Below are 27,680 nucleotides of genomic sequence, written 5' to 3' on the forward strand. Positions count from 1 at the left end.
CTGAAGAACAAAACAAAATGTAAAAAAATGAACAGATTATTGGAGATCTCAGAGACACCATTACCAATATGTGTAATAGGAGTTTTAGAAGAAGAGGAAGAAGAGAAAGGACAAAAAAAAAAAAGAAAGAATGCCTGGAAACTTCCCACATATGATTTTAAAAACATCAGTTTACACAATTAAGAAGTTCAGTGAACTCCAAATAGGGAAAACAAAACCATAGCTAGACATTATCATACTCAAAATGTTGAAAGACAAAGAAAATCTTGCATGCTGTAAAAGAAAAGCTACTCATCACATATAAGAGAACCCCAATAAAATTAATATCTGACTTCTTATCAGAGTTAATAGAGTCCATAAGGCAGTGGGACAACATATTAAAAATGCTTGAAGAAAAAACTGTCAGCAAGAACCCAATATCCAGCAAAAACTATCTTTCAAAAAGGAGGATAAGATAAAAACATTCCAGATAAACAAAGGCTGAATTTGTTGTTAGCATACCTGCTTTACAAGAAATACTTAAAGTTCTTAAAGATGAAAAGAAGTGACCAAACTACAAATTTAAATCCACTTGAAAAACAAAAAGTACTGATAAAGGCAATTGTGTATTAATTGTGAAAGACAGCATAATTACATATTTCTCCTTTCTTCCTTTAATTAATTTTAAAACTATTTATTTAATTCAATTGTGGTGCCTGTAGGATATAAAGATGTGTATTTGACTGTCACAGCACAAAGGAGGAGAGAGAGAAGAAAGCTGTAGTGGAACAAGGAAGTGACACGAGACAGTAATTCAAATCCATAGAAAGAAATAAAGAGTACCCCAGCAGGTCGATGCTGCGGTGTCCGTGAGCGTGCCACTGTACTCCAACCTGGGAGACAAGAGTGAGACTCCAACTCAAAAAAAAAAAAAATCTTAGTAAATTTTTTTCTATCTTCTCTTCACTTCTTAAAAAAACACAGATAATATAAGGCGACAATAATGACACTGACTTTTTGTGATTTAAAGATATAAATAGGCTAAAGGGGAAAAGGTTGGGAAAAGTTATACCGTGTAAATAGTAGCCATATGAGATCTAGAGTAGTGTACTAATATCAGACAGCATAGGTTTATGACAAAAAAGTTACTAGAGACAAAGAGAAACTTTTTTTTTCTTTTAAGTTTTAAAACAGAGTTTACTAGCTAGAAGAGAAGAAAAAAGAAAAATGCATGGCAGAAAGACTTGCCATGGGAAAGAGGAACATTTTATAATAAAAAAAAAAGAATCAATTCATTTGAAAGATAAAACAATGACAAATATATATGTGCTTAACAATAAGACCCCAACCTACATGAAGCAAAACTGAAAAAATGAAAGAGAAAAAAGTTAAAGGAAAATATTAAAGAAACAATGGTATAAGTGTCCTTCAGTTCCATTAAAAAAAATCACAAAAATGCTAAGTAGATTCACCAAAATTTGAGAAATGCAACATTCCACCACACTACAATCATATTGTTTTCAAATTTCAAGTTCCCTTTGCATTGTTATATATTGTCATCTCAAACAATAGGTATCTTCCAATAATCTCTACTTTTTAATCTTCTTTCTCATAAAAATCTATTCTCACTAAAGAATTATAAAGTTTTATAATTCCCTCATCTTTATTCATTCATTTATTTAAGGTAGACAGCACACCAAATTAAAATGAAACAACCTAAATTTAAAAACTGGTTTAAGTCTTAGCCATATTACTACCTATGTAACGTCTCCCAAATTAGCTGATCTTGTGGGTCTCAGTGTTTTTTAAAATGATGTGGTGGAATGAGATCATCTGAGGTCCCTTCTACTTAAAGCCTGTAGTTTTCACCATGGAAATGAAGTGTTCATCAAGCTTGCTCAGTCTGAGGTACAATTTCAGCTTCTAAAAAAACTTCCAAGAACTCTTAGAATTCAGAATTTGGTAGTTTAAGTTGGAGTACTTAGTAAAGCACATTTTTATTTGGGGCATAATAAGTGGATTCTGTTGTAGAACAGTTACATTCCTCTTGTTTATGTCCTCCTCTGTCTTTGTGGTATAATCTACACTAACATTTGTAATTGTTAGATGGCACAACTTACATGTGAATTCCTTGTGAAAGCCTGATCTAGCTTAGAGGTAGGAACAGTTTAAATCTAGTTAGGCAAGACTATTCGGGCCCCTTAGAGAAGCAGTTAAAACACAATTCTAACTTCAAGGCTGGAAACCAAACTGTGTTTGTTTAAGTTTGTTTATTATATTCATGCGCTTGTTGAGAAATTTCAAATGCCTGCAAGCTTAAAGTTTCTGGGTTCAAGTGAAATCTTTCTGCAGTTGCGTGCATACAGATATGAGTAGCTTTCTATATTAGTCTATGTTCAGGCAGGAAAAAAACAGCACATTCAACCTGAATAAATTAAAGGGCCTTAACAAGGATCTACTTAGAAAGAAACCCACCAGGAATAGCGTACTAGTCCCAGACTAGAATCAGCAGACATCAGTTACCACCCTAACCTAAAAAAGCAAAAAGGGAAAATATTTACCAGAAACCAGGGAGGATAGCTATATAGAGATGGCTGTCTATTAGGAGGGACACAGATAACCTGGTGGGAGCCTGAGAAATAGACACCCTGTCTCATTCTTCTCCCTCCTTCCAATATCCTGCCAGTGCTTTCAATTGGCTAAGCTAATTCAAAGCTAAAGGGCAAGAGAACCCAGCTGATGCCGTCCACATGGATCAGCATCCCAGAGTACAGGAGGGAGAGTGGATGTAGAGGGAAAAATGGAAAAAGTCAGCAGTTCCCAAAGATCCAGAGGTAAAGAAGTAGCAAAGTTGATTGTGAGGTGCTTATTTCCCCCAGACTCAGGAGTAGGTGGAGGCAAACAAGATACCTAGGATGCAAGATCTGAGGCTCATGAAGATACTCTCAGGTTTATACAGATGCACTTGTGTGAGCCTGAGGGACACGGTTTCTCACTTGCCTTGCTCTAGTCCTGGCTCTGGTTCTACCTAGTGACTCAGAGTTGCTTGCAATGGAATTAAGAAAGAAAATGAATTCACTTTTGATCTGTAAGCATAAAAAGAATATTTTGTTTAAACGATCTCAAAATATCTCTTTTGGCTTTTTTCCCCAAGGACAATAAATAATATACTTAGTCATACTTGAAGGTCCAGAGGCTAGTATGTTTAATGACCTGGCATTAGTATTGAAACCTGGATTTTTATTTTTCTGCATATTTCATTGATTACTACGAAACACCGTTTACATCTTAACATTTCTGAAGTCAAGATGTGTCTTAAAATCAATGGTGTCACAAATATAATTAACAGCATTTTTCTTCATAGATGTACATAAAGTAATAGTATGTCTTATCATTAATAGCATCTAGGTTTGATGAAATTTGGTGTAAGTACTTTGAAGATATACCTGAGATGAACACATTTTTCATATCTACCACAATATCTAGCATACAATAATGGTCTTGATATGCCCTCAATCAGTATTTCATGAATGAGTGAGTAAGTGAAGGACAGAATGAATGAAATAGTTCACCTGTCCTAGCTGATATTTACCTTTAGGACATGGATGGTATGATGTTAGAAAAAAATATCTAAACTGATATACATGTATAATATAGGATTGTTTAAGCTGTCATCATGATCTTCTGGAATGATAGGCTGAAACGGCCGGCCGGAATGTTACATTAGCCATGAGCAGCATCCAATTACCTCTCATTATTTCATTTTCTGCCAAACTGATGCTAATTCTGTTTCCATGCTGTTCACGTTCTGTAGTCTTCATGATGATTTGAAAATCTGTTTTACAGCAGATTCTTACCATTCTTTTCATCTTTTGCTTCTACTCCACAACAACTTTTACCTAGCAGCATTTTCATCCATTTTCAATCCACTTTCCTGATTTTAAACCACTGATTCTAAAATGAAAGTTCAGCTTTCGATGTAATTCTAGCATTAACCATGAATTATTTTGCTTTTGAAAGTTTAATATTTAATTTTATTTTAACATAGTCATGCATGCAAGCATGCACGTCAGCCCAATATTTAATAGCAGTTGGTTTGGCCAGAGAAAAACACTATTTTTCTAGTGACTTTCTTTAATCTCTCTCAGCAAGAAACTCAAATTATTTTCTTCTCTTTTGATGAGTCATGCAGTAGCAGCTTCCTAGCTTACCCATTATCTCTTTCTGTCAATTTCCTTCTTAAAATTAAGATATTTATTCATTGTTAGCAAAAACCAAGATTATGCATTATTAAGACATACTTCTGACTTAATTTTATTCTGGGACTAGGAAAGATGTTTTTTCATTAACAAGCAAAACATGAAGGGGGACACCCCAAAACAGAATGTATTTATAAAGAATTGTGTATTTATTCTTATATGTTTAAACTTCAGACATCTTCAAAGCATTCTCAATTTGATGCATTACACCTATTGAGATGCTTTTTCCAATATTCAAAACAGTTTTTTAACTCATCAGTTTTGATCCCTTTAGTGCTTTTGCCATTTTTTGTTTTCTTTGTTTGTTTCACCTCTTCCACACTGGCAAAATATATTTTCTTTTGAGGACTTCTTTCATCCAGGGAAACAAAAAGTCACTGGCCTCCCCACCCCACCCCCAATACCAAATTCATGGAAGATATTTATATAAAATGCCATAGTCCCTTATATTAAATGGCATGGTATTTGCATATAACCGACATACGTCCTCTTATATACTTCAAATCATCTCTAGATTACTTATAATATCTAATACAATGTGAATGCTTTGTAAATAGTTACTATAACGCATTGTTAGGGGAGGGAGGGGCACACCTCATCAACAAGGATACCTGCATAATGAACATTTGTATGCCTAACCCTGAATTGTACCCCACATCTTTAAAATAAAAATTTTTTTTAAATGTTGACAAGAAAAAAAAAAATCACTTGGGATGAGATCAGGTGAATAGGGAGGGTGGAACATGGGGCTCATGCCACATTTAGTCAAAAGCTGTTGAACATTCAATGCTGTGTGGGCAGGTGTGCTTGTAAATCACCTATCATGAAATGGGAAAGCATGTTGAAATAATCTTTAAAAAAATTCATTGAGCCGGGCTCGGTGGCTCAGCCTGTAATCCCGCGCCTTTGGGAGGCTGAGGTGAGTGAATTGCCTGAGCCCGCGGGTTCGAGACCTGCCTGGGCAGCGAGACCTCATCTCTACAATAAATCAAAAAAATCAGCCGGGCATGGTAGCGTGTGCCTGTAATTCCGGCTACTCGGAAGTCTGAGGCGGAAGGATCGCCGGAGCCCAGCAGGTCGAGGCTGCGGTGGCCGGGAGCGGCCACTGCACTCCAGCCTGGGCAACAGAGTGAGACTCCAACTCAAAAAAAAAAAAAAAAATTCACTGAAGCTGAACTCAGCCTCTCACAACAATGCTAGCTGGTACACTGATGCCAATGGGTTCCTAGAACACTTACCTGGTGGGGGAAGCCTGTACTACAAGGAACCTGTCCTCCAAAAACTGACTTCAGTTTTTTAGGGGTCTCCTCCCCCCCCTTGTATATATGAGATGTAGATATAGATGTACACACACACACACACACACACACACACACATACAACAAATTTGGGTATTAATTATTAATAGTATCATGTGGTCTTCCAAAGTGTTAACTACCTCAAAGGAAAATAAGATTTCAGTTGTTTGTAGAAATTATGGATCAAATCTACTTCCAATTGTGGGCTTAAATAATGGTTTTGGCAGCCATTATTTATCCCAAAGCTGTTTTAATTTCAATTTAAGTGATTTATTAGTGTTGGTGAAACAATCTTCTTTGGCTATTTTTTCATGTTTCAGTCCACATGGTTAATAATTCTGTACCGTCTGCAGGATGTTGGTGATGGATAGCCCAAAGCAACAGATTTACTGGCGCAAAATTATTAAAGAACCCAGTTGCAAGTGCTTTTTAATGGCTAACTTAAAGAAATGGGTTATAAATCTTTCTTTTTTTTGTTTTTAATTACTAGCATACACGGTGTTACAATGATAACTTCAGATCCTCTTCTCAAACTCCATATACTTTATATAATGCATGAATACTAACAGTGCAGAATCTACATATTAGCTGTTGCTATTATAATTTTGTGCCTCCAACTGCCTTTTCACCCTCTGTCTTCCTTACTTCCTTGCTCCATGGTGTCCTCTCTAGATACCTTTGGTGACCTTAGGCCTTTGCTCTCGTCTCGTTCTGCTCTCAGAAATAATTCTGATTCAGTTCATCATACCTTGTGTGAATACTAGCCCAAATATTTCCTCTCCCAAGTCCTTGCTTTTTGGGTCTAATCTTCAATGGGGAATGGAGAGCTTTATACCATGCTAAGACAATCCAGGCATTGGCAGTTAGGGAAGGTCATGATTTGGGGAGGCAGCCTTCTCAAAACAACTTGTAAACCACCTTCCCTACTAATAGGCAAAGGCAATTTGGGGAGGAGAGTTCAGAACCAACCACTGGAATTTTATCTTTCTCATGACTTGTGTTGTAGGTAAACCTACATCAGTTTTGCAAAGCTTTGCTGATCCCCTCTAAGGATTCTTTCCAAGACATCACTCCACGAAACTATTTTGCTCTGGCTTAGTTAACTTTTCTCCTGCATCTTTGTATAGAGGAGTTTTATGGTTCTCAATATTTATTTTCCATGTAATTCTCCTTTATTGTCAAAGTCTATTTGTGGTTTTTGTAGATGATTTTCAGGGGGAGAATATTCCCCTTGCATCAAGAGAACATATTCCCATTCAAGTACCTTACCTTCCAGGTTTCCCACTGAGGTCTGAGCACCTCAACAAGGAGACTCACTCTGAGATCTCACTGAAGGTCCACACTGCACACCCAAACATAGTCTTTAATAGAGAGCTGGGATTAGGCCACAGTTCTACCTGGAGTTCCTTATAGCTCGGGACAGTGAGGCATGAGGGAAGGAGGTGCACTTCTAGTATTTCCATATCATTCTGTTTTTGTAACTGTGAGGTAACCAAATGGTTTTCAGGTTTTAGGTTCTCCACTTCTCACTCAGACCTCTGACAGTCTGGGATTTATTTTTCAGCCATTTTTTGGTTTCACACCAACACATAAAGCATGCTCTCACAATTACTTCATATTCAGAAATAAAATGTCTCTCTTTTTTCCCCATGTAACACATTCACTGTAACATTGAGAAGACACCCCACCTGGTAACACTAGAATTTTAAAAAGCTAATCCACTTGAAAGGATTGCTTTTCTGGGGAAGTGCATTTGGCTCTGATAAATCCCTAATTGCCCAGGCAGGGCACCCAGAGTGAAGCCTTAGGGAAGAAAGGCCAGATGCCTTGATAAGCTATTACATCTGTCTTCCCACCAAAGGGTGTCAGTGTGCTTGCGGCTTAGGTCAAAAGAAATTAGTCTGCGTATTCATTCTCAATCCAGTTTCTAATTGACTCTTATCTGGAGCCTGAAATTAGCTTACACTTGGCAAAACGAAGCACTCCAAACTAAAGGGAAGTTTTGCCAAACATAAAGCTCAGGATGTAGATCCGTGTTTGTGTCTGTGATATGTACTTGTTTATTGATGTTTATTTTTCAAAGAACATAATGTTTTCAGCATACTTATCCATTCCCAAATGTATTTCTAAATTGTCAGACATATGTAAACGCTGACCACATGGCGTATCTATGCAGCCAGAACACACCTACTTTTCTCAATCTTTAGACTCTCAAACCTCCATTGTAAATAAGCCTCCAGTAGAATCAGAAGTCACAAGGAAAATCTAGTTTAAGCCAGGCACGATGGCTCACATCTGTAATCCCAGCAATTTGGGAGGCGGAGATGAGAGGATTGCCTGAGCTCAGGGGTTTGACACCAGCCTGAGCAACATGGTGAGACCTAGTCTCTACAATTTAAAAAAAAACAAACCACGCCTGTACTACTTGGAAGGCTGAGGCGAAAGGATCACCTGAGCGCAGCAGGTCGAGGCTGTGGTGGCCGTGAGCTTGCCACTGCCCTCCAGCCTGGGCGACCGAGTGAGACTTCAGCTCAAAAAAAAAAGAAAATCTAGTTTAAGACCCAGTGAGAAAAGGTACGACATAACTATTGCTGGAGATATGCACAGTTAAATATTTATTCAGAAGGTCTAAGTCCTAAACACAACATCAACAACCACCACTACAACAATAGCAGCTCAGCTTCTAAGTACTATCTAGGGTCCTGTGCTAAGCCCCTCACATGTATTATCCCATAGGAGCTCCCACTATTTATATCTCCATTTTGTGGAAAAGGAAACTGAGGCAGGGCTTTTTACCCATAAGTAAGTGATGGGACCAGCTGGTCAGAGTATCTAATTCCTAATGATGCTCTATGCTTCTTCTTAGCTGTTACCTAGTATTTTCAATAAACCTTGTCGTCAAAGAGTTAAAGAGATACCAGGCCCTTATCTAGTCTGATCAGCCCGACAGTGTTTCATGGAATCTATTCTACCTCCATAATCTCTAGGAGAAAAATAAACTCGGAACACCAGGACAGGAATTTCACAAGAACTCTTGATCCAGCCGTTTTCAACTGGTAATCAGACACGCCCTGGGGGTGGAAAAGTGTAACTTAACAAAGTTTATGGGAGACCAGCAGGTGACTGTGTGGCTGTGTTCCTCAGGAAACCTTCACAGGTGGCTCCAATCTCAATTTCGGCAGCATCCCCAACCTTACATCTTCTTCTATTGGGGAAGGGGTCACAATCATATCACTTACTTCACATCCCCAAATTGTAGAACCTCTCTTTCTTCCTTCACCTTATTGGCAAATGTCATCTCTTCACTCTCCAAATTCAGAATCACAATTGCCACTGAATACACATTAAACTTTGTGCTCCAAAACCAATCTTGAGATAGAAGTGTAAGACCACCTACTCACTCGCTAGCTGAGAGACTCACTATCACAACATCTCTGATATGATTCAGCATCCTTTGCTTGACAAGGTCAAAGAACTGGGAGCTGTTGCTTTTGTTGATACTGAGTTCACATTGACTACATTTGGGTAACCCCCATGTGGTACTATTCCATGTAGAGCGCATTAATTCAAACCAAAATTTTTCTACATTCATTGCGACGACTTTCATCCAAAAACGTTCACTTCCTTCCAAGATCATGATAATCTAGTCTTCTGAGGCTCTTTCCTGCCAACCTCTCTCTCAAGCCCTTCTTAGTAAGATGTCCAGACAGACTTCAAAAACAACATGCTACCCTTCTCTAGCCTCCATGAATATTCCCAGTTTGCTGATCTTGGCCTTGAAGAACCCATTGTTTCTCCTTTATTCCTAGCCATTGAGTTTGGGTCTGAACCTTCACTTTAGGTAAGCACTAGAACACTCTTAAGGGGGTGAGCCTATTTTTCTTGAGTTGATAACAATGGAGAGAGCTGACATTGCTTCACTCACAATATAAATGGCTCAGACCCCACTTGACACTGAGCTTATCTTTCTAGTAGATTTATCTTTCTAGTAGGATGTCTCTTGGGGGAAATTTTAATACACATGCTTCTTCTTGTTTAATATGGTTAATAACAGGGGCAAACCATTCAGGTGTACTGAGTAGAAGCTCAGAAACAAATATCTCAATGCTTTCCTCCTCTTCGTTCCAAGGTCAGCCTGTCATGTGTCACCCCTGCTTGACCACTCTCCCATATATACATCTCTGAAATTTATCTCCTATTCTCAACCATCACTATCTTTGTTGTTGTTGTTGTTGTTGTTGTTTTGAGTCAGAGTCCCACTCTATTGCCCAGCCTGGAGGACAGTGGTACACTCCTGGCCACCGCAGCCTCTGCCTGCCAGCCTCAGGTGATCCTTCCACCTCAACCTTCCAAGTAGCTGGAACTACGGGCATGTGCCACCACGTCCGGCTAATTTTTCTTGATTTATTGTAAAGATGAGGTCTTGCCAAGTTGCCCGGGCTGGTCTTGAACATGTGGGCTCAGGCAATCCTCTCACCTCAGCCTACCAAAGTGCTGGGATTATAGGCATGAGCCACTGCACCTGACCAACCACCACTATCTTAATTTAGACCCGAATGGACTCTGGGTCGGACCATTGCAGTAGTCTACTAAATGGCCTCCATACCTCCAGTTTCTTAGTATCACAATATATTCCTCCAACGATCTTCCTGAAACATAAATCTAATTATATCACCCTCTACTGCCTACAGAAAAACAAAACAAAATGCTTTTTTAAACATAGCACTCAGATCCTTCATAATTTGGCCTCAAGTTACTTCCTGGCATCAAAAGCACTTTGACTATGGCCATGCACATAGCCATACAGAACTGTTTACCGTGTTCCAACTTTCGTCATTGTTTTAAACTTCTATGCCTTGACCCATGCTGTGCCCGGAGTGGCCTCCCCAAACCTTTTCTCTCACCATTAAACTCATCCTCACCTTTCAATATCTATCTTCTCTGTGAACTATACCTAACGGCTCCACAGCCCATCTTGGTTAGCCTTTTGTTGGTGTGTTCCAATAATGCATACATAATGCTTATCACACCATACTGTAGTTTATTTATTTATTTTTTTAATGCCTGTCTTCCCTGCTAGATCTTGGGTCATTGATGGCAGGAATCCTATCACTAGCCTTTATATCATGGCATCTATCATTTATGGAAAAGCCACTCTTGTCTTTAACCTATATTGTATTTACCATTCAATTTAGGGTGTATCCATTTCTCCCTAATAATAATAGCACTATCAACTATAAGAACATCAACTAATATTTCATGAGTGTTTCCTAGATGGCAGCCAATATTTTATACGCTTTATATGTATTAGCTTATTTCATCCTTATGATAGCCCATAAAGTAGATACATGCATAGCCCCATTTACAGTTGAGAAAACTGAGATATAAAGAGGTTAAGTAATTTGTCTCCAAGTTAGTTACAAAAGAAGTAAATGATAGATGTGAGATTTGAATCCATGCAGCCTGGCCCCAGGGTCCAAACTCTCAACTTCTGCAACACACTGAAATAAAATAAAGTAAGATGGGTTTTTCTGCTTTCTTTAGTTCATTTTCTTGTTTCCCCAAAACAAATTTAAAATATTTGAATTATTAATTATGTTAGATTAATTTTGGCTATATACAAGCCTCCAGGATTATTTATTCTAATGATACTGAGTGGGGGCTAGATGCAGTAGCAGATTTTGGCCCTCGAGTGATGTTCTCGTGACTAGAGATCATGATAGTCACCGAGCCTCGGCGGGTGTCTTTCAGACTCCTCCATTGTCAAACTGTATTTATGGGCTCAATATCCAGTCACTCTTCCCATACTGAAAATGTCATTTTTTACACTGCGCCATCAAATACAGTTCACAGAGGAAATGATTTCTCCTCCCCCACCACCTGGCCCCTGTCAGCAGGGGGCTCAAAAGAATCCAAACTGCGCCTAAGACGATTGAAATTCACACAATGAAACGAAGCCCTAGTCATATTTCACTGCCTTTCCAGAGGTGCTAAGTGATAAGAATCAGAATGGATTTTGTTAGCTTTAATGGGAAAAGTGAGCCTTTTGTTAGTTACTTACCTTGCTTTCCCTCTAAGAAAAACCCAACTTTGGAGCATTCTTTTGGACTATGGCTGAATATGAGAGCATCCCGAGATTTTAATATGTCTAATAAAACTCACCAAAGAATGGAAGTGCAATGGGAAGGGAGGTGCATTATGGTGCTCCAGAGATGTGTTTAGCTCTGAAAATGGAGCTGGATGCTCGTTGTAAATGAGGAACCCGGAGTGAGATATACGAGGGCACAGCTGGGAATATGTGCAAAGCTTGCTCTCATTTCCATTTGAATACCATAGAGGCAAGCACTCGACTTGCTTAAAATTAAAAGGTACATCAAGAATGCAAAACATCATATAAAATTTTAACCAGCCCTTTAGTTGCTTTTTCATCCTTTACTGGTTCTTTACTTCTCCGTATTTTGAGAAACTTTCTTGGGCTGTGTGGTTGTTCATTCATCTACTCTGGGCTTGCCTTGTTCAGGATTGTGTGCACCTTTATGGGTTACTTATTCACCACCTGTCCCTATTCTTTATAATAACATGTTCCTTTCTTCTCTCTTTAATGTTTCCTTTTCACTTTGCTTTGCTTTCTTTCTGCTCATTTCTACTCTCTTCCTTCTTTCCTTTTGCTCTTCAGATATTATCTTTTCCTTCTTTGTTGCCTCCTCACCCCCACTAGTCTACCAATATATTATAAATAAATCCTAGTCTGGGAAGTTTGGTCCTTGTCACATAGAAATGATGTTTTGCTATAAGACCAGAAATCCCCGCTGTGCATGGGTCACTCCCTATGGCTCAATTGTGACTGTTGCTGTATATTCAAGGGTTGCCCAGTGCAGAACCAAGGACCAGAAGGGCTTACTTCTGAAATTAAACTGAGCTCTGGCTCCATTAATAAAATGTTCTGATAGTAATAAAAACTAATGATACTGACAATCGCTGCTAACATTTTTTAAGAGCTTACTCTGTTGCAGGTCTAAGCTAAACACTTTATAAATAATTTCTCATTTAATTCTCACCACAATCCTATGAAGTATGGTCTATTATAATCCTCCATTGTCCTGGCAAGGAAACCATGATGGAGACACAGCAAGTGGTAAAAGTCACAGAACAAGTGGGAGACAGAGACACATTTCTCAACCCAGGCAGTCTGATTCCAGATGACCCTTTTAGCAACTGGGTTTTACTGACCCTTTAACAACTGCAGGGTAGTCCCACAGTCCTGAGATGCCAGCCAGGGCTGGTGTCCAATGTCAAGCACTGACTTGCCCTGCATGACTGGGTAGAACCAAACAGGTGAACAAAGTGTGGGCCAGAGTTGCCACAGACAGAGCAAGGTGATCTCAGGTGCCCACAGAAGGGATTCTATCTGGAAGCAGGGAACAGTTGGAAACATACAGCTACTTCAGTCCAAGTGAGTGAAAACTTAAAGTGATAGCAGATCTGAGACCTAGGAAGGGCATCGTGGTGGATGGGCCAAAGTGGCGATCAGAAGGGGAGGAACAGTGCTTGGAAGTTCAGAAAAGGAGGCGGGGCATCAGTGGTAGCCTGCATGGCCCAAAAGCCCAACATGGAATTTGGAGGGAGGGAATTCAGTCCATGGAATAGGCACTAGCAGATCAAGGTGTGGCCAGAGCTCAGGGCAGTATTGGGTACTAGGGCTCAGAAACAAGGACAAGTTCAGTTACCAGAGCTAGGATGCTGTCCAGATCAGACGAGCAGACAGCGTAGCTTGACACTGAGGGAAAGGTACTAAAGAGGCTTGGATGTCATCTAAGAGGTTGGACTTCACCCCACACACCAGTGTTCTTACCTAGGGAGCTATTATATACATTTGAGAACACAAGCTGAGATGGCATTATGTCTTCTTTCTAACAATCTCTCAAACATTCACAGTGCACAAATGATCTTTTATATATAAAAATGAGTGGATGCATGGTTAGCCCTAAAACAATGTCAGTTTCACACTCTGACTGACTTGCCTTCTTGAATAGGAGAGTAAGAGCTACAGATGCGGTTGGCATGTTTGCATGCCCCTGGGGATGCTGTGTAAATGTGTCATGTATGTCTGTGCCAGCTTATATATCACAACCCAGAAAAGGCAGAAAACTACCCTCAGACACAATGGGGAACTGGACTAAGGGTGTACAGGGGTAAGGCAAAGAACAACTGTGTGTCATTGTCATGTAAGCTCTTCTATAATGTTTGAACTTTGTTTTACGTATGTGTATATCTGTGTGTGTGTGTGTGTGTGTGTGTGTGTACATGAGGGGGGAACCCCAAAAGCCAGAATTTATTTACAAAAAATTTGCATTTATTCTTACATGTTTAAACTTCAGTCACCTTCAAAGTACTTTCTGATGCAATACACCTATCGAGACGCTTTTTCCACTGCTCAAAACAGTTTTTGAACTCACCAATTTTGAAGCCTTTCAGTGCTTCTGCCATTTTTTGTTTCACCTCTTCCACATCGGCAAAATGTTTTTCTCTGAGGACTTTTTTCATCCCAGGAAACAAACGAACAAACAAAAAGCTGCTCAGGTGAGATCAGGTGAATAGGATGGGTGGGGTGTGGAGGTCATGCTATTTTGGGTCAAAACCACTGAACACTCAGCTCAATCTGTTCATAAATCACTCATCATGAAATGGGCAAATGTATTGAAAGAGTCTTAAAAAAAAAAAATTACTGAAGCCAAGCACAGCCTCTCATAAGAAAGCTAGCTGGTATACTTACCTAGTGGGGGAAGAATGTACTACAAGGGACCTGCCCTCCAAAAAAATAATTACAGGTTTTTTTGAATCCCCCTTGTATAATAAACCTGAAAAGGAAAATGTATTAAATAGTACATTAAAGGGTGGGGGAGGCGCATAGGGACAACATGTTAACATATTGTCACAGTCAGGAAAAACCAAGGCAATCCAACTGATAGATACAAGAATTGAAAAAAAGAAAAATAATAGTAGCCAGGGACCGTTTAACGTGGTCATAAAAAGGTTCATACACCTCTCGAAAATCATTATAATGCCTCAAGTGTTAGACTTTATGGGGCCAGTGGCGATGCTGAGACCTCCAGTTAAGATTAAAGAATCCCCATCACACCCTATTTAAGGAGGCAGAGAGCCAAGCAGTATATTTTAGTGAGATTTTTATTAAAAGTAGCTAATATCACTGGTGAAAAAAAAGGCAGCATCATCTTTACATGCCTTTTCTTCAAAGCACTTAAACTATAACACTTTTAAATTTAATTCTCATTGAACCTCCCCAACTGTATGCCCTGTATGTGCAGGAACCATGTTGATGCTGTTTTATTGACCCAGTTGCCCCAGGAGGGAAGCAGCTCTCTCTTTTCTCAGCCCCTTGAGGTCCTCACTCTGCTCTTGACCTTCTATGGAATAGGGTATAGGAGGAGGTAGCATCTTGTCCCAGTAAAGATGTCCCCTCTGACATGCTTTCTACCGAGTCCCACATCGAACTGAGTCCCATGTCAATACACTGCCATCTCACCGTCTGACTGCCTAGGAATGTCTGCTTTGAATGCTGCTGGGAAGGAAAGCTTAAATATGAGTGGAAAACCTCAGTATTTCCTCATACTCTGCATATTGGGTTTCTTACAAAATTTGGTACCTGTTCTTTCCAGTTTTTTTTTTTTTTTGACAGAGACCCAGAAAAAGGCCCTAAACAGGTGCAGCAGTAAAAGCCTCAGGCCCCTCGGTTCAATTCATAGCCTACCTGGGTGTCTCTCAGCCTGCAGGTGTTGGGCCGGGTGGGGGGGTCTGGGCTTATCCAGTAATATAACCACCTCCTAGGGGTCTCCTAGCAAAGAGCTCAGATCAGCCCTGTGATAGAGGAGGGCCAGGAGCCTCCACACAGGGACCCCACTGTTAGACTCAGGCCACCCCCTCCCAAGGTCCCTGCCTGGACTGGACCCACCTTGAAAGGCCTCGCCTTAACTCTCTATCCAACCTCTCCCTTCCCCCTCCCCACTTTCCTCTCCTTTTCTCACCTCCTCTTCCCTTCCACCAGCTTCTGCCTCTCCTCCTCCTCCTCTTCTTCCCTTGTTCCCATCCTCCCTTCCCTCCCTGCACTGCCTCTCCCTCCCCTCCCACTCTGCTCCTCTTTCCCTCCTCCTCCCTTGCCCTCTTTCCCTTCCCGCTTCACTTCCTTCTTAGAGGAAGCCAAGAATCAAAGGTCAGTCCCCTCCAGGGACCCTTTTCAGTTACCTACAAGCTAAAAGTTCAGCACACAATAAATAGCTTTTCATTTTTTCCGTGGAGATAGGGCTATTAGATAGAGATAGAGATGGCCCTGTCTCTATTAGATCGAGATAGGGCTATTCATGCCCAGAAGACACTAATTTTCGAAGCAGCAGAGATATTTTAAACAAACGGGTCTTCACTGGTTCAGCTCTCCTTTTACAGAATCACACATTTTGCTTAACTGGAGGCTCCTCCCCTCCCGGAGAACAGGCTTGGAAGAGGATTATGGAAGTGTTTATGAGGGGCAAAAGGTGAAGGAAAGTGCACAAAGTTCTAGGAAATGTGGGTTCACAAGAAGGGCTTGAGCCAGACCTCCTCCAGCCCTGCCGCCCCAGGCGCCACAGGCAGAGGTGCACTCTCAGGAGCAGAGGAAGAGCTTCAGGACCCTCCCCTGTTCTGGCCCTTCCAAGGTCCTGGGAAGAACCCCAGCACTGTGTTCCCATGGTCCTATGTTTTTGTAAGATTTGCAAAAGAAATGCAGTTTCAACACAGTTGAGTTCAACTGCCGTTTCTTTCCACTGCAGCTTCCCCTTCTTCATTAATTCTCCTCTGGTCAGATGGCACTGGAACAGTTGAGGGCATTCGGGGGACCCAACTAAGGGGAAGCTGGATGGGGAATGCATTTAGCTTAGATTGAATGGGATGCATCCATATGGGCCACAATCACATCTGTGTGTGGGTAAGTCTGCTGTCTGCCACAGGGTAGGAATGGCTTAAGGGAATCATGTGCAAGGCTGAATTAAATATAAACGTGCCCTGTGGTGCCTGGCATCAGAAGTCTGTGGGTAGCGGAGGAAGAACAAGGTTTGAAATGTACTGAGCCAGACTGGAGACTGTGGAAAATTCTTCTAACCATGAGATGTGTAAAATGCAGTTTTCCATTGATGCCTCATCAAAATGGAAATTCAGGAATATATTCATTGATGAAGCATGTACACTGATAAGTACACTGTGCATTGCTTACAGGAATTGCATAAAACAAAATTTATCAGAAATCTGGCATTTGTGGGCACTACCCAGTGGCAGTGCTGCACACAGCAACCGTGTCTGTGTGTAAGAAGCGTGTTTAATGCCTTCCAGCTACCAATATTTTCATCAGTCTTGCTGGAGGAAAGTCTCTACCTTATCTTTCTATTTTCTCTAATACAAAATCATTACCATATAAAGAGAATATTAAAGTATGCAGGCAAAAACTCCAGAGGAAAAGTTATTTTAGAGGTATGCCAGGAAGTTAATTAATTAAAACATTTTGTAGTTTTTATTTTTTTTCTTCTGGATTTTGAGATCTATTGTATTTGCTGGCTGTAAAAAGTATTTAATTTTTTTTAAATTTATAATCTTCTAAAGAGTCACTTTGACTCCCATTTTTGTATTTGTATTATTTTTCTTAATGAAAGCCCTCACAAATGATATAATCCTCAGGCCCCACAACCAACTCTGGGAAGTTTCTAGACAAAGTTCTGTCCTCTCTGCCTCAGGGAACGCTGCTCCAACCTGGGTACCCACATTCCCAGGTACAGCACAGTAAACTCAAATCTGAGAGGGCTTGCGCAGAATATTCTTTACCTATTCCACAGAAGTCACCTGGCGGTCAAGCTATTGGTTTATTAAAACTTACAGGATGCCGGGCGCAGTGGCTCATGCCTATAATCCCAGCACTTTGGGAGGCAGAGGTCAGAGGATTATCTGAGCCCATGGGTTTGAGACTAGCCTGGGCAACTTGGCGAGACCTCATCTCTAGAATAAATCAAAAAATTAGCCAGGCGTGGTGACATGTGCCTGTAGTTCCAGCTACTTGGAAGGCTGAGGTGGAAGGATTGCCTGAGCCCAGCAAGTGGAGGCTGCAGTGACCATGAGCATGCCACTGCACTCCAGCCTGGGCAACAGAGTGAGATTCCAACTCAAAAAAAAAAAAAAAAAAAAAACTTACAGGAGGCACCGGTTGGTGAAAAAAGAGTCCATACCTCAGGACTGTACAGCAAGCAGTTAAGTATTCAAGTTGCTATACAGTGTTTACAATGACATTGGGTGGCGCCTACATTGTACTCAGCTCTGTTAGATCACCTGCACACCTGTGACTCATTACTGGGAGCGTGCCCATCTTTCAGAGACCAGCTTGGCCAGAGGCTTCCTCCTGAGAAAGAAAGCAGAAAGAAGTCAAGGTATAGGGGAAAAGGGCCTATGTCTGGACAGTTACCTCACACCTGAGCAATTTGGTCAGTGGGGCATTGCTGAGGTACTGGGTAACCTTCCCTCTAGGATGCATTTTTGGGGCTATGGAGGTCTTTTTCCTGATGGTTTCTGCCCCAGTTCTCTGGGATCCTGCTCTTGTGGAGAAAGGACAGTGGCTGTGACTGCTCAATTTCTCCAGCAGTGCTGAGGCCCAACTGCACAAGTTCTCATTTTGGCATAAGTCCATTTGAGGTTCTTTTGATTCAGGGAGAGGCAGGAGAATTTTCTGCCATGTCTTTTCTCAGATTCACATTGTGTTTGGGTCAGGTGATCAGACGCACAAGACTCTCTCATGCCTTCCGCAGCAGCACATTTACCAATTTTCTGTTTTCCTTAACAGAGTTGGTGTGGACCTGGATGAAAATCTGAAGGAGGACCCCTCCTCACAACACCAGGCAAGTCAGAGAAACCAATGCAAAGAATACAGAGATATGAGATGTTCTGTTCCGTAGACCATTCCATGCTTGCCCTACAGGTGGCCAGGGGGCTCATTCTAAATGAACAAGATGACAATAAAATAAACAGGAATTCAGGGCGTTGATAACTTTTAGCATATGAATGCTTACAACTAGCATATATTTCCAGCCTCTCATGACAGCCAGAACTTTACAATGTAGGAGCAAGATCATGAACAGCTCTTAGAATGGGGCACCCCACGGTTCATATCCCTACTCAGCGACTTCCTAGCTAGGTGAACTCTGAAATTGACTCAAAGTAGGTCCAATGTATGTTGCACACACAGCAAATTGACTTGTCTCTCCTGCATGGCTTCCCATTAATAAGGTCCGAATGTAAAAAATAACGAAACAAATGACAGTGAAACTGTCTGGGTGACCCATTCCTGACTTAGCTGATTACCTGCATAGCCCTGTGTAATGCAGCAACCCTAAATCTGAAAAGGCTTGCACATAAGGTACTTTACCTGTCCCAAAGAAGTCACCAGAGGTCCAGCAGGGAAAGACATTGGCTTACTAGAACTTACAGGAGGGATAGATGGCAGCAGGTCATTGAAGAAAGAATCCAAGCCGGGCTAGGTGGCTCAGCCTGTAATCCCCCACCTTTGGGAGGCTGAGGTGAGTGGATTGCCTGAGCCAGCGGGTTCGAGACCCGCCTGGGCAACTTGGCGAGACCTCATCTCTACCATAAATCAAAAAATTAGCCAGGTGTGGTAGCGCGCACCTGTAGTTCCAGCTACTTGGAAGGCTGAGGCGGAAGGATCGCCGGAGCCCAGCAGGTCGAGGCTGCAGTAGCCGGGAGCAGCCACTGCACTCCAGTCTGGGCGACAGAGTGAGACTCCAACTCAGAAAAAAAAAAAGAAGAAGAAGAAAGAATCCATATCTCGGAACAGGACAGCAAGCGGTTTTATAATCAAGCAAGTTGATTATTCAAATTGCTATACAGTGTTTACAATTACAGTGAGTAAGTGTGCCGCCTACATTGTTCTCAGCTCTGCTGGATGACTCATTACTGGGAATATGCATATTCTCCAGAGACCAGCCTTGGCCAGAGACTGTTCCCTAAGGGAGGGGGCAGAAAGAAGTCAGGTATGTGAGGGGGTGGGGAAGACTATGTCCAGACAATTATCTCACAACCTGAAAATCTTTGGGGGAAATTGTTCAGAACACTGTACTATTCCCACAAGTAGGGAAATATATTCTCCAAATTCTAGATTTGAACCTGACATCAAAGCAGAATCTGTCATTGTCAATTTTGTATTTGCCATTGTAAAGTCAGTACTTAACACAAACAAGCATGTGGAAATTTTATACCTTTTGCTGAAATTAGAAGCGGGAAGACATGATAGGACAATATCATAAATAAGTGATGTTGCTTAATTGTGTTATGAGCATATTTATACTTAACGAAGAGTCTTTGTTTTATTGTGTGTGTGTGTGTGTGTGTGTGTGTGTGTGTGTATGTTTCTATAATGTCATCAGTGAGGCACATTCATGTTCCTGGTTTGCGTTGCTGAGCATAACACTGCTTTCCCAGGTTACATAGATATAAGGAAGGAAGGAGCCTGTACTCTGCAGAAAATGCTGGGAAATTAAGTTGGTGATGATCTGGTGCTCATGCACTTTGAGTTTTTTGTCACATGTGTTTCAAGGCCAGGCTGTACTGTTTTTACAGACTCCATTGCTCAGGAAACACACCTAACTGCAGGATTGAGCACAGCAGGGGTACTCAAAGCACTGGGATTAGGGCCAGCCAGGTGACCTTAGAAAGAAGATCAAAGTCTATCTCTTTACACTGGTGGGCTATAATGAGTAGTCATTCACGTATGGTGGTGGCTGATTTTTAAAAAGCATTTCATCTTGTATAGGTCAAATAATCCGTTCTCATACCTTTAAGCAAAACTTTTATCTAAATGTTATCCTTCGTGTATACCTTTCTTTTTAAAAGAAGAAAAGACAGAATAATAAAATTCATCAAAGAAAATGCTTTATCTTCCTCTAACTGCCTAATAGCCTATAAGCCCATATAGTTCTTGGTAAAATTTTCTACTAGCCTAACTTCTTCCTTTTACAATTTAAATGTATTTTATTTTATCTCATTCATGTGACACTTTAAAACAAAGTTCACCATTGTTAATTCAGTAATAATTCTTTTATGAAGCTATTAGCAATAAAAGGAATTTTTATTAGAGAAATAGAATAGCATAACATGAACAGTGAAAACTGTGTGATATTTGGATCTTGGGCAAGTGTTATACATCTTTGAGTCTGTTTATCTATAAAGTGTAAGTGATAATCATGTCTCCCTCTCCAGGCTGTTATGACAAGCAAGGGAAATCATGTTTATGAAAACCACCCAACTTAATTAAGCTAAACCCGTTTCATTTTATGAAAGATTTGAGGCAGCTCAAACCACTATATAAAACAGTAAAACAATTTTTAAAGAATTCTGAAATTCAATAACAATTATTAATTAGAGCAGATTGTCAAAACCAGAGGGTTAAAAAGAATCATAATTAAATAGATCATAAGGGCCTACATACTTGCTATAGTAAAACCACAAGTAAGCTTTCTGGTAGCCAAAGGGCAGACGAAGGAAATAATAAATAGTAATATACTAAATTCATATCATTAGAGAGAAAAATCATATCCTCTCCTCTGAAGTACAAAACTTCACAGGTCAGTATGTTTTAAAAGAAATTTCTCACTTGGGCCTCCTGTGGAGGACACATAAAGAGCTATCTAAATGTTAAGTAACTAGCATTATAATTTGCACGGTTTCTACTGAACTGCTGCTGCCTAAAAATAATTTTATTTATAAGAAGTGTCCTGTGTTAGTCATGATCATGTTTGACTACCAAAGAAGTTATATGTCAGAAAGAAGTTTTCTCCATACGTTGGGGGTAATTCTTGTCTTCAGTGTCAAGTACAGGAAATAGTGGGTCTGCCGAGAAGAAATGAGCCACAGAGTCCACGCAGCTGCCATTCGACCTGGGCAGATTTTTGGGAATTTCAAAATCATCTGTCAAGAACCTCTCTGCCTCATCTTGTCTGGCAACACCTTACTTATTGTCAGCATTTGTTGGACCACAAAGCAGAACCCTGTTTTTAGGAGGATTGTACGTTTTCACATACATTTATTAAACTGAATCTGCCTAAACAAATAGGATCATCTTTGCACTGGTCCACCTTAACAAAGAAACAAGAGACCATATCCTTACTTACCAAGAGCTAACACATTTGCAGCTAGTTATGGCCATTACTCATCTGACATTCTCAAAATCAAGAATCAGCATATATATTTATATGTGCATTTTATTTTAAAGATGTAGGGTACAATTCAGGATTAGGTACATAAATGGAAGACATACAGATAAAGTTTGGGCCTCCCATTGGTCCTCACTTCACCTGGTTTAGCATCAGGTACCCTTATGATGTTATGTGCCTCCCTCCCTCCTTCCCCTGGCAGTGCCCCACTGCAGCCAATCCCTTTCTTGCAGTACTATGATAAATGTTCAGGGTCCACTTAGGAGTGAAAACATGTGGTACTCAGTTCTTTGTTTCTATGATAGAGCACTGAGTATGATAGACCCTAATTCCATCCAAGTTGCTGCAAAGTCCATAATTTTGTCCTTCTTTATAGCTGCGTAATATTCCATCGTGTATATGTACCACATTTTTTTTTAATCAAGGCCACTTTTGATGGGTAGCATGGTTGGTTCCATGTTTTTGCTGTTGTGATTAGTGGTGCAATAAACATACGTGCCCAGGTATCTTTTTTGTAGAATAAATTGAGTTCCTGTGGGTATATTATTAGAAGGGAGATTGCTGGATCATATGGAAGGTCCATTTCTAGATCTTTTAGAAGTTGCTACACTGTTTTGCACAGAGGTGGTACACTCCCAACAACAGTGTAAAGCATTTCTTTTTCTATACATCTTCTCCAGCATCTGTTGGGTTTTTTTGAGTTATTAATGATGGCCATCCTGACTGGTGTTAGATGGTATCTCAGTGTGGTTTTGGTTTGCATTTCTTTGATGATTAGTGAGGCTGACCATTTTTTCATGTATCTGTTGGCTGCTTGTATGTCTTCTTCTGAGAAGTGTCTATTCATATCTTTTACCCACTTTTTAATAGGGTAGTTTGTTTTCTTTTCCTTTCAGCACGTTTGAGTTCCTTGTAGATCCTGGATGTTAGGTTTTTGTCAGATATACAGCTGGCAAATATTTTTTCCCAACAGTCTGTGGGCTGTCTCCCCACTCTCTTGATGGGTTGTTTTTTTGTGTTTTTTTTTTGAGTCGGAGTCTCACTCTGTCACCCAGACTGGAGTGCAGTGGCCGCTCCCGGCCATCGCAGCCTCCACCTGCTAGGCTCCAGCGATCCTTCCACCTCAGCCTTCCAAGTAGCTGGAACTACAAGCACGCACTACCACACCTGGCTACTTTTTGATTTATTGTAGAGATGAGGTCTCACCAAGTTGTCCAGGCGGGTCTCGAATCCGCGGGCTCAGGCAATCCATTCACTTCAGCCTCCCAAAGCCCAGGATTATAGGCTGAGCCTCCGAGCGCGGCTTCTTGATGGTTTCTTTTGCTTTGCAGAGGCTTTTCAGTTTGATGAGGTCCCACTTGTCTATCTTATCTCTTATGGAATGAGCTTTTGGGTTTTTTATCAGGAATTGGTTGCCTATTCCAATGTCTGTAAGTGTGTCTCCTGCGTTTCCTAAGACTCTTATAGTTTGAGGTTTTACGTTTAGGTCTTTGATCCATTTAGAGTTGATTTTTGTGTATGGTGATGGGTAGAGGTCCTGTTGCATTCTTCTACATGTAGTCAGCCAGTTTTCCCAGCACCATTTACTGAAATGGATCCCTTCTCTTCAGTGGTTGTTGGTGGAGGATTTGTCAAAGATGAGTGGTTGAGAAATTGAGGTTTTGCTTCCAGAATCTCTGTCCTGTTCTATTGGTCTATATGCCTGTACTTATACCAATACCAGGCAGTTTTGATGATTGTAGTCTTATAATAAAGTTTAAAGTCTGGAAGTGTGATACCTCTTGCTTTTGTTTCTTTTGCTGAGGATTGTTTTGGCTACTCATGGTCATTTTTGTTTCCATGTGAATTTCTGTATTGTCACTTCCAGGTCTGAGAAGAATGCTGCTGGTAATTTAATGGGTATTGCATTGAATCTGTAGATTGCCTTTGGTAGGATGGACATCTTAACAATGTTGATTCTTCCAGTCCATGAGCATGGAATATTTTTCCATTTGTTTGTGTGTTCTTTATTTCCTTGAGCAGTGTTTTGTAATTATACTCTTAAAATCAAGAATCAACATATATAATTATATGTGCATATTTTAAACATAATTTCCTCAATCTCTGTTGTGAAGAGTAAAATAACCTTTGGGAAAGTGAACTTGCAGTTGTGACTACCTAGTAATGTCAAGCTCTTTCTTTGTTGCATATAACACCTTTAGAATAAGAACGACATTACATTCTCACTTGTACCAGGCACAGAAGCTTTTGAGATCATGTTCCATATGCAAGTATTAAACTTTAAATACATACTCCATACAAACGTGCTACTTTGAGAAATAAAAGGTATTGCAGTTGTGAATTTTATGTCTCTGAAACTTGAAAATAAAACCCTCAGATGCCTTTCCACACGACAGGAAGTTTTCCTTGTAATTGATTCCTTGTCCTTGGAAACACATCTTTGCAGAGTAGGTGAGAATTGCTGGAGCACCACACTTGCCTTCAATCTTTTAATAGAAAATTCCTGCTGCTCAAGAAAGGCTGCCAGTATTGCTTCTCTTTTTCCCTTTTTCCTTTTTATCACAATCATCCCCATATCTGCTGGGCACTAAGTGTTGTTCTTAACACTGTTCTAAGCACCTTATATGTGTTATCTCATAATTTCCAAGATAACCTTGAGTGAGTACTATTTTTATCTTCATTTTATAAATAAATAAATAAATAAATAAATAAATAAATAAATAAATAAATAAATAAATTGTATACAGAGAAATTAAATAGCTTGCCCAAGAGTACATAGGAGCCAGACATGGAATTTGAACTCAGACAATTTGGTTCCAGAACTTTCACTCTTAACTGGTTGCATGCATGCACTCATTCGTTAATTCATACAAGTAATTATTGGCACCAACTCCTATCAGGTACTAACCTAGATATGAGAAGGACTCACCAGTTACCAATTCAAAGTCTCCTCTCTTCCAGAGCTTGTACTCTAACGGGGACACTGATAAGACAAAGGAAAACTACATACCATAAGTTCAGAGTGCAATCACAGTGAAGCATGTAGGAGGATGGAGAACAGTGGAGGAGGATTTTGGTTGGCCAGGGTGGGCCTCTCTGAGGAAGTGGCATTTGATCAGAGGCTAAAGGATGTGCAAAAACAAGCCATGTAAGATCTGGAGGGTAGGGGCTATCCTGGCATCCTGGCAGAAGCACAGCAAGGATGAAGTCTCTGGAGTCGCAATGGGTTATGGTATGCTCCAAGAGCAGTGGGAAGGCCGACATGACTGGAACCAAGTAAGCAGATGGCAGCGGAGTAGAGAGGAGGTAGGAGAAATGGACAGGGACCAGACCATTGACCACGGGAATAGGTTTGATTTTATTCTAACGTAAGGGGCATCTTTGGTGGTTTGGAGCTTGGAAGTAATAGAATTAACCCTCTTGAAACGTTTTTTTTTCTCCCAACTCCACCCTGCCAGCTGTTACAATGAGTAATTTTCATCTTTTCTCACGTGGTTTTATTTTTTAACACTATGCTTGTTTCTCTATGATTTCTCTTAATATTAACTCCCAATTTTCTTTTGCACTGAAAGTCCCTTCATTGAAATTCTGTTCTTGGTTGTCCTTTATGCTTGTAACCTGGATGGATCAGTTCTAGTCACTGCAGCTCAAGAACATCAGAGCAGAGCTGGAAAAGGTCTGGAGAAGGGCAGCTCCAATCACCAAGCAGAGGGACCTGCTGCCAGAGCAATGGGGAGTAAGAGTATTAGGATATCTCCCTAGAAAGTCTAGAATTAAGAAGGGACACAACACACTGTAAAAATATGAAAGGTGTGAGTCAGGTGAACCAAGACTTGTTTGTCAACTCCCAGAAAACCATAACCTGAAATACTCTTAACCTGGAAGAGACCATTGGTGAAAAATAATAGTATGGGTTCTTCTGCACAATTGATATTTCTTACTCGGGGCCATTCACAGTTGCAAGGGTTGGGAATATAAGTAGATACAAGAGGGGAAGAGATTAATTTGTAGGTAATGAGGTCATCTGGGTCATGAAATAAAATTTAATTTTTTTGTGTGACTATTTCCAAATATCCCTAATAAACATGTAGAGAACAGAATAATGAATCCTACATACCCATTCCCCAAATTTAACAATTATCAATGTTTTGCCATACTTGCTTCATTTGTTGCTTTTATACATTAAAAGTTGGTCTCATAGAATGTAGGTTTCATGCTATGCCCCTACAGATATTTCAGAAATAGAATAATAGACTCAAAAATTGACCCAGAGAAGGGTTTTCTTAGTAACATCTTTACAATGTCATTGTAACCAACTGTATTCTGAGAAAAATAAAATGAACATTTCAGAGCAAAAATCTTATTTTTTTCCTTGGCCAACATTTAATTTAGTTTGGTTATATAGACTTACTACTTATACATCCCAAAAATATATCCTCTCCCCCAATAACTTTTTACTGCATAGGACTAAATTGCCTGTATTTATCTTACCAGAAGATTTTACGGTTACATGTCTTAGAAAGTAGGAATGATAATAAAGAGGAGGTAAAAGAAGGTGGAAGCTACAATTTAATAAGCGTGTTTTGCTCATAATTATATATATGTAAAATTATATATATATATATATATATAATCACATTTAATCTTTACCTTGACCAATCAAGATACCTATTATAACCCATTTTACAAATGATGAAGTTAGATTTCAGAGAATTAAAGTAACATTCCCAAGACAACAAACCAGTGATGGGCTGAACCAGGACTCAAGGCCAAAGTTGTTTCATCCTTATCATCCTCTTGTACCACACCTTCCATGGGCATTCGGTTTATAAACGTGGTCTTCTTTCCTCCCAGTAAGCATTTGCATATTCACTTTCCCTGTTACTCCTGACCAGCCTATCTTCTCAATTCTATTAAGTATATCAGGCATATTCTCATTTCAAAAGACTAGAGCATATTCCTCACCCTCTACTTTATCTCAATATGGGCTACTTTCCTTTACCTATATCATTCTAGGTAAGAACATTCTAGACAAGACAAAGGCCCTGAGGCAGGAACATGTCTAGCCTGTTTTGAAGAACAATATAGACAATGCATCAGTCACGGATATAGGCAGGAGTCAGATTGTATTCGTTATCTATTGCCACATTAATTCTGCATAACACACAAACACAAAATCTGAGGCATGAAACAATAGACATTTATCCCACAAGCCTGTAGGATGAGCTTCTCTAGAGGGGACTTATTCATATATCTATGGTGAGCTATAGGTTGGTTAGATAACTGCTAGTCTTAACCTAGTGTGCTCACACGTCTGGGGTTGGATGGTGGTTGGCTGATCTAGGATAGCCTTAACTGGTTTGACTCTGGTAATTAAGTTGAGCTCCACATGACTCTCATCTCATCCAAGGACAAGTGGGCCACTCTGAGAATGTCTTTCTCTTGGCAATGACAGAGGCAAATATGTAAGCAAAAGCAGGCAAGGTTTCTGGAGACCCAGCCTCTGTTTTGGTACATTGGCACTGCTGCTACATTCTGAACAGAGAAAGTTACAAGGTCATCCTAGAAAATAGGTGTTGAAATAAATAACTCCTCTTTGTCAAAAGAACTGCATAATTACATGGAGAAAGCTATGGATACAAGGATTTTTTAAAAATGGGAACTTAATGCAGTTAATTTGGGTCAAAGTAAGGAGTTTGAACCTTAAAGTAATCTGTAAAATTTCAGACTTTTGAAATGTATTCATATTTATTTTATGATTCCAATTGGTCTATCTCGGTGAACATTTTATGTGTACTTGGAAAAAAACAGTGTATTCTTGCAACTGTCAATTCTATACCAAATAACCACAGAATCCAATTGGTATAGTTTGGTAAATGTCAATTATGTCAAGC

At 40.1% G+C, this 27,680-nt stretch overlaps 1 protein-coding gene across 1 annotated transcript in view; it reads left to right on the forward strand.

Moving 5' to 3' along the window:
- The window catches only part of SLC9A9 (solute carrier family 9 member A9), a 621,198-nt gene that overhangs the window by 468,438 nt on the left and 125,080 nt on the right, over positions 1–27,680 (forward strand). Inside the window, exon 13 of the mRNA XM_008064167.1 lies at positions 18,405–18,459. Coding sequence (XP_008062358.1) covers positions 18,405–18,459 — 55 coding nt within the window. The remainder of the gene's footprint in view (positions 1–18,404; positions 18,460–27,680) is intronic.

Source organism: Carlito syrichta, unplaced genomic scaffold, assembly GCF_000164805.1.
Source record: "Carlito syrichta isolate Samal-C Ts95f unplaced genomic scaffold, Tarsius_syrichta-2.0.1 Scaffold100616, whole genome shotgun sequence".
NCBI classification, from domain to species: Eukaryota; Metazoa; Chordata; class Mammalia; order Primates; family Tarsiidae; genus Carlito; species Carlito syrichta.